Source organism: Dipodomys merriami, unplaced genomic scaffold (assembly GCF_024711535.1).
Source record: "Dipodomys merriami isolate MVZ:Mamm:240054 unplaced genomic scaffold, mDipMer1.0.p SCAF_45, whole genome shotgun sequence".
In the NCBI taxonomy this organism is placed as follows: Eukaryota; Metazoa; Chordata; class Mammalia; order Rodentia; family Heteromyidae; genus Dipodomys; species Dipodomys merriami.
Genome location: NW_027206013.1, coordinates 1,394,279 through 1,401,707, shown reverse-complemented (window position 1 = coordinate 1,401,707; position 7,429 = coordinate 1,394,279). Strand labels below are relative to the sequence as shown.

At 45.8% G+C, this 7,429-nt stretch overlaps 1 protein-coding gene across 1 annotated transcript; it reads left to right on the top strand.

The window, feature by feature from the left end:
• The first annotated feature begins 5,725 nt into the window (after positions 1 to 5,725).
• Positions 5,726 to 7,114, top strand: Babam1 (BRISC and BRCA1 A complex member 1). Its single transcript, XM_069994255.1, has one exon. The coding sequence runs from the start codon at positions 5,839 to 5,841 to the stop codon at positions 6,838 to 6,840; it is 1,002 nt and encodes a 333-aa protein (XP_069850356.1). The 5' UTR covers positions 5,726 to 5,838; the 3' UTR covers positions 6,841 to 7,114.
• The last annotated feature ends 315 nt before the right edge of the window (positions 7,115 to 7,429 follow it).

Below are 7,429 nucleotides of genomic sequence, written 5' to 3'. Positions count from 1 at the left end.
GGGGCTTCATGCATACCAAGCAAGCACTCTATCACTGAGCCACATTCCCAGCCCAATACTTTTTCTTTTGGTCAGTTGTGGGGTTTGAACTCTGGGCCTGGGCGCTGTCCCTGAGCTCTTCAGCTCAAAACTAGCACTCTACCATTTGAGTCATAGTACCACTTCCTCATTCTTAATATGTTTTTTTCCAGTCGTGGGGCCTGAACTCTGAGCCTGGACGCTGTCCCTCAGCTCTTCAGCTCAAGGCTAGTGCTCTACCACTTGAGCCACAGCGCCACTTCCGGCTTTTTCTGCTTCTGTGGTGCTGAGGAATCAAACCCAGGACCTCATGCATGCAAGGCAAGCACTCTACCACAGAGCCACCTCCCCAAACCCCTCATTCTTAATATTAAGAAAACATATAGGCACAATGGCTGAAGCCTGTAATCAATCCTAGCTACTTGAGAGATTGGGGAATCATGTCTGGAGGGAAGCCAAGGTAGAAAAAAAAGTTTACAAGACTCCATCTTGACCAATGGTTGGGTACAGTAGTTTATACCTGTCAGTCCAGCTATGGGGATGACACAATGACTGTATATGGTGGCACACACCTTTTATTTCTGTGATGCTAGGAAACACAAATAGGAGGATTACAGTCCAGAGCATAAAGACCTTATCTCAAAAATGACTAATGCAAAAAAAAAAAAAAAAAAAAAAAGACCGCTAAAAGGGGTCAGAAGTCTTCCTCTCATCTACCATTAGGATACTGGATCACATGTCTATCACATTTTATTCATGTCAAGAAAAATGACCACCATAATGTCTTATACCAATCAGATTTATACTTGTAACCTAAAAAAGGTAAATCTGCTTAATCACATGTGTGAGAGGTCCATACCTCAGCCAAATCAGCGTTTTTCCAACATTCATAAAGGAAGAGAGAAAGCTGGGCGCTGGTAGCTCACACCTGTTATCCTAGCTACCTAGGAACCTGAGATATGAAGATTGCAGTTCACAACCAGCCCAGGCAGAAAAGTCTCTGAGATCCTTCTCTCAAAAAATTACTCAGAAAAAGCCAGAAGTGGTGCTGTGGCTCAAGTGATAGAGCTCTAGCCTTGAGCAAAAGAAACAGCACTCTGGCCCTGAGTTCAAGACCCCGGACCAGCACAGAAAAGGAAAAAGAAAGAAAAGAAGAAAGGAAGAGAAATTGGACAGACAACAAAGATGGCTGTCTCACTCTTCTTACATGACACGCTCCACCCAGGTATCTCCTCATCTTCACAACTAAGTGTCCTGCTCTCTCCCAACTATATGATCTCTCCCCATAAATCTCCACCTGAACCTATCATCTTTTTATTCTTTTTATCTCTTACCCAAGAGCCCTCTATCATCCCAATTCCCCATACCACAATATAGATTCTGTGTGTGTGTGTGTGTGTGTGTGTGTGTGTGTGTGTGTGTGTGTGTGTGTGTGTGTGTGTGTGTGTGTGTGTGTGTTTGCTAGACCTGGGGCTTGAACTCAGGGCTTGAGCACTGTCCCTGAGAATTTTTGCTCAAGGCTAGTGTCCTACCACTTGAGGCATAGCTCTACTTCCAGTATTTTGGTGGCTAACTGGAGATAAGAATCTCATAGACTTTCCTGCCCAGGCTGTACTTGAACCAAGGTTCTCAGATCTTAGCCTTTTGAGTAGCTAGGATAATAGGTGTGAGCCACCAGCAGCTGGCTTCCACTAAAAGTCTTGTATGTTTTGTGCAGATAAGTGGGGAAGATCAGTGTAAATAGCTTAGATATTCTTATTTACCTGCTGATTGTTCATTGGACAATACAGGTTACACACACCATCTCAGACCACAGAGGGCGCAGAGAGCTCTTCTAGTGTGTGAACACTCCTGCTTTCCTGCGCCGCACAAGGAGCCAAGGGAGGTTTGTTGTTTCCACAGAACAGAGACTATACCCTCATTGTAGCATTCAAAACCCTTGGTCTATCACACCACACACCACACATCCTGCTGCATGCTCTCTGTTTTGTTCTACATTTACTTCTGAACTGACCAATATGTGAGATTTCAAAAAATCATGCTGGGGCTGGGAAGGTGGCTCAGTGTTAGAATGCTTGCTTTGCGTGCATGAGGCCCTGGGTTCGATTCCTCAGCATCACATAAGCAGAAAAAAAAAAGTCGGAAGTGGCGCTGTTGCTCAAGTGGTAGAGCGCTAGCCTTGAGCTGAAGAGCTGAGGGATAGTGCCCAGGCCCAGAGTTCAGGCTCCATGACCGGACCCCCCCCCCAAAAAAAATCATGCTGAAGACTAACTGCTAGTGTACACATACGAGTTTGATTTCTAAGAGATTTGTTCTGTTTATATCTGCACTCAGCCAGCCGGGTGCTGGTGGCTCATGCCTGTAATCCCAGTGACTCAGGAGGCTGAGATCTGAGGATTAGGTTCAAAGCCAGCCTGAGGAGGAAAGTCTGTGAGACTCATTTCTAATTAGCCACCAGAAAACTGAAGTGGTACTGTGGCTCAAAGTAGTAGAGCACTAGCTTTGAGAAAAAAAGCTTAGGGACAGCACCTAGGCCTTGAGTTCAAGCCCTATGACTGACAAAAAATAAAATAAAATAAAGAATCTACTCAGCCAAATGGGCAGTACACACACACACACACACACACACACACACACACACACACACACACACACACACACACACACACACACACACACACACACACACACACACACACACACACACACACCTCTGACATCTTGTTTTCTATCTACAGCAGGTCATAACCAAAGGTGGGAACATTTACTTCTGAATCTATCAAAGGAGATAGCCTGATTGATGCCTAGAAGCCACAAAATTGAGATTTCAATGACTGTGGAGTCACAAGGACAATTGACTTTGTCTCAGCCTCTCCAGCCCTGGGCTGGGCAAACAAAAGGCACCAGTCAGTATAGTTATCTTGCCAATAACCATGACTTCACTCCTAACAACTACCATTGGCTTACTGACTTCACTCTAACCACTATTATGGGCCTACTGCCTATTCTCAGGAATGTTCGCTTTAAAGCTTCACCTGTGCAGGGACTCTATGAGGAGAACTCCAGATTCCAAACTGCTGTGATATGAGTCTGGTCTGAGTGTGTGTGTGTTCCTGATTCCAAACTGCTGTGATATGAGTCTGGTCTGAGTGTGTGTGTGTGTGTGTGTGTGTGTGTGTGTTCCTGATTCCAAACTGCTGTGATATGAGTCTGGTCTGAGTGTGTGTGTGTGTGTGTGTGTGTGTGTGTGTGTGTGTGTGTGTGTGTGTGTGTGTGTGTGTGTGTGTGTGTGTGTGTGTGTGTGTGTGTGTGTGTGTGTATGTTCCTGAGACTTGAACTTAAGGCCTGGGCACTGTTCCCTTAGCTTTTTTGCACAAGGCTGGCACTCTACCACTGCTGCACTTATGACTTTTTGGTGATTAATTGGAGATAAAAGACTCATAAATTTTCCTTTCCATGATGGCTTCAAATTGTCATCTTCAACCTCCTGATTAGCTAGCTGAGCCACTGACATCTGGTCTGAGTGGCTTTTTAATTAAAATTTTTATTGTGTTGTAAAGGTGATATACACAGGGATTTCATTTATTTTGGGGCAATGTCACCCCTGTCTTTGTTCTTTCCCAGTTTCCCCCTCCGATCCCTATACACAGTTATATAGTTCATTTTCAACATACTGTAATTTTTTCTTTTTTAACATTTTTTTTGAGACAGGGTCTTGCTATGGAGCTCAGTTGGACTTTGAACTCACAATCCTTTTGCCTCCCACCTCCCAAGTGCTGGGATTACAGGTATTTGCCAACTACATCTGGCACCATTTTATGCTTTATGGAGGTATAATTCACAAACAGTGATCTGTACTTATGTGGACAATCTAATAAATTTGAACACATATGTCACAAATATCTAAATCAAGAGGTAGAATGTCTCCATCTCCTCCAAGAAAGTCTGCAGATTAGTTGTGCTAGATCTTAGGCTTTGTCCCATCTCAGATGTATCTACAGGTGTATCTATACATGGAATCCTTACAATTCCTTTCCAAGACTTTTCAGCATCTCTAGTTTGGCATTCTCTGAATCTGAGCAGCTTCCAGGAAAAATCCAAGCTTCAGACATATAGATCCCAAAACTAAGTTGCAAGGAATGTAGTGTAGGAACCATAGCAAAGAAGAGGGCAATAAGCTGCCCCTTCAGCACTAGCTGTTCCCTCAATTTGCTGTTCCCTTTGCCCAGAATGTTGTTCCAATTCCCTTTTTAAGCAATGAGATGCTGCCTTCAACTCATGTATGACTGAATACTCACCCATGACCCAGATCCTTGCTCTTCTTGGGATCTGTCAGTTTCTTGTGTAAACCATCTCAGGTCTTATCCACCAAATTCAATGTAAATGGACATTTGTGAATAGATGAGATGCTGTTGCCAGTTCTACTTCACTTGTGACTCACAGCACCCCTACCCCAGCTCCAGGCTTTTTGGTTTTTCCTCAGGGAGTTTGTCAACCTCCCTCTGATCCCTAGATTCCCTGGTCTGAGAATCCCCTTTTATTCTTGGTTAACAAAGGGAGCTCTGAAAAAAATTATTAAACCATTCCTCAGTAAAGATCTGTTAGCAGCTTCAAACATAGCTGGTTGTGATTGTTTATAATCCTAGCTACTTGAGAGGCTGAGATCTGGAGGACTGTGATTCAAGGCCCGGCTAGGCAAAGACATTTTGAGGTCCTCATCTCAACAGGTAAAAGAACTGTTCTGTGCATGATGGCACACATCTGTCATCCAGCTTCTTGGGAAGTATAAATAGGAGACTCCAGTCTAGGCCCACCTGAGCCCAAAATGAGACCTTATTTAAAGAAAAATAAGGAAAATAAAAAGAGCTGGAGGTGTGGCTTAATCTGTAAAGTATCTGCTAGCAAGTGCAAAATCCTGAGTCCTTAATGCTACCCACCCCAAAAGCCCAAACTACTGACATGAGCCCTTTGGTCTGTTCCATGCCTCCTTCTAACCCCCCTGTGCCATTGTCTCTTAGTTCTCAAGCCCTCAGGTTCCATGGCTTCCCTCTTTCAGATCAGATCTGGTCAAGCAACCAAGCCTCCTAAGTTCTTGCTTGGTTCTCTCTGCTCCCTGCTTACTCCTTAATGCCTAATGATACCGCTCAAACCCAAGAAGGGTCTTCTTTCTGTGTGATCTAAATGGGGCTCAGCAAACATTTGTGAATGAGAATCCATTTTATTTTTTGAAATTTACATATATACATACAAAACACACAAACATATGTGTATATATACACACATGTATATATTTGAAACATTAAAATATTTGTATACTTGGATACACTATATTTGAAAAACGTATCTTTAAAACTTGCTGCACACTGATGGCTCGTACCTGTAATCCTAGCTACTCAAAAGGCTTAGTTCTGAGAACTGCAATTCGAAGCCAGCCCGGGCAGGAAAGTCCATGCCACTCTTATCTCCAAATAACGCCCCCCCCAAAAAAAAAGCTGGAAGTGGAGCAGTGGCTCAAGTAGTAGAGCGCTAGCTTTGAGCACAACTGTGCCCAGGTCCTGAGTTCAAGTCCCGGGACTAGCACAAACAAACAAAAAAACAAACGAACAAGCACACAAACTTCCTCTCGATAGTCTCCTGGCTTCATCACTCTGCGCGTGCGCGTATTGAGGTCGCGCTGAACTACATTTCCCAGGAAGCCTTGCGACCGCAGTACAACTTCCGGCCAAAGATGGCGACTTCCTAGAGCAACTCTGACTGCGGGTCTGTTACCCGAGTTTCTTGGCTTCCACATTCCCGGCTCCGTCCAGCCACTCGGAAGCCATGGAAGTGGCAGAGCCCAGCATTCATACCGAAGAGGAGGAGGAAGAGGGAGAGGAGGAGGAGCAATCCGCCGAGCCACGCCCCCGAACGCGCTCCAACCCTGAGGGGGCCGAGGACCGGGGACTCGGGGTGCAGGCCAGTGTCGGCAGCCGCAGTGAGGGTGAAGGTGAGGCGGCCAGTGCTGAGGATGGGACCCCCAATCCAGCGGGAGCGGGCCCCAAGCCCTGGACTGTACCCCCGCCAGCCCCCGAGGTCCAAATTCGTACACCAAGGGTCAACTGTCCAGAAAAGGTGATCATCTGCCTGGACCTATCTGAGGAAATGTCGCTACCGAAGCTGGAGTCATTCAACGGCTCCAAGACCAATGCCCTCAATGTCTCTCAGAAAATGATAGAGATGTTCGTGCGCACCAAACATAAGATCGATAAGAGCCACGAGTTTGCACTGGTCGTGGTGAACGACGACTCGGCCTGGCTCTCCGGCCTGACCTCCGACCCCCGCGAGCTCTGCAGCTGCCTCTACGACCTGGAGACGGCGTCTTGCTCCACATTCAATCTCGAAGGCCTCCTCAGCCTCATCCAGCAGAAGACCGAGCTGCCTGTCACCGAGAATGTGCAGACCATTCCGCCTCCTTATGTGGTCCGCACCATCCTTGTCTACAGCCGCCCACCCTGCCAGCCTCAATTCGCCCTGACGGAGCCCATGAAGAAAATGTTCCAGTGCCCATATTTCTTCTTCGACGTTGTATACATCCACAACGGCACCGACGAGAGGGAGGAGGAGATGAGCTGGAAGGACATGTTCGCCTTCATGGGCAGCCTGGATACCAAGGGTACCAGCTATAAATACGAAGTACCTCTAACTGGGCCGGCCCTGGAGTTGCACAACTGCATGGCGAAGCTGTTAGCTCATCCTCTTCAACGACCCTGCCAGAGCCACGCCTCTTACAGCTTGCTGGAGGAGGATGAGGAAACTACTGGCGAGGGCGAGGCCACTGTCTGAACCTTCCGAGTTCATCCTTGTACTTTTACCCTGGTTCTTAAGTCCCACTTCTTAAATTGAACTCATGGGTATCCTCTTTAGATGTTCCACGAGGCCCTCAGAGTGCTTGGGGGTGAGGGGAGGTCCTGGAATAAATCCAGGATTCCAGGAGGCCTCCACGGGCTCCTGGCACCCATCCCTCATTTTTTCCCAGGCCACACTCACTCCAAGTTTGTCAGTTATTCTCCCTGTGTGTTTTCTGTCATAAAACTATCTCTTGAGTATCTCAAAAAATTAAAAATTTGAAAAAAAAAAACAAGGCTAGGAGTATGTGCTTTTGTCATTTAACATCATTTAAAATTTTTGCCTATTTTTCCAAAATTTCAAAACATTTCTAATTATGTAGATTTCCTACATAATTTATTTTTTTCTATTAAAATTTTCTGAAATTATTCAGGGACAGCATTTTCAAACACTTGAGTGATATTTGGTGGACATTTAGGTCATGTTGTGTTTTTGGTTACCACATCAGTGCCTGATGGTCTCTGGTCATGTGTTGTCCAGTCAGATTATCTTTTTTGGGGGGAGGGGGGTCCTGAACTCTGGGCCT

Excerpts from the sequence above, each read along its gene's own strand:
- Babam1 (XM_069994255.1), top strand. The coding sequence starts at position 5,839 with ATGGAAGTGGCAGAGCCCAGCATTCATACCGAAGAGGAGGAGGAAGAG.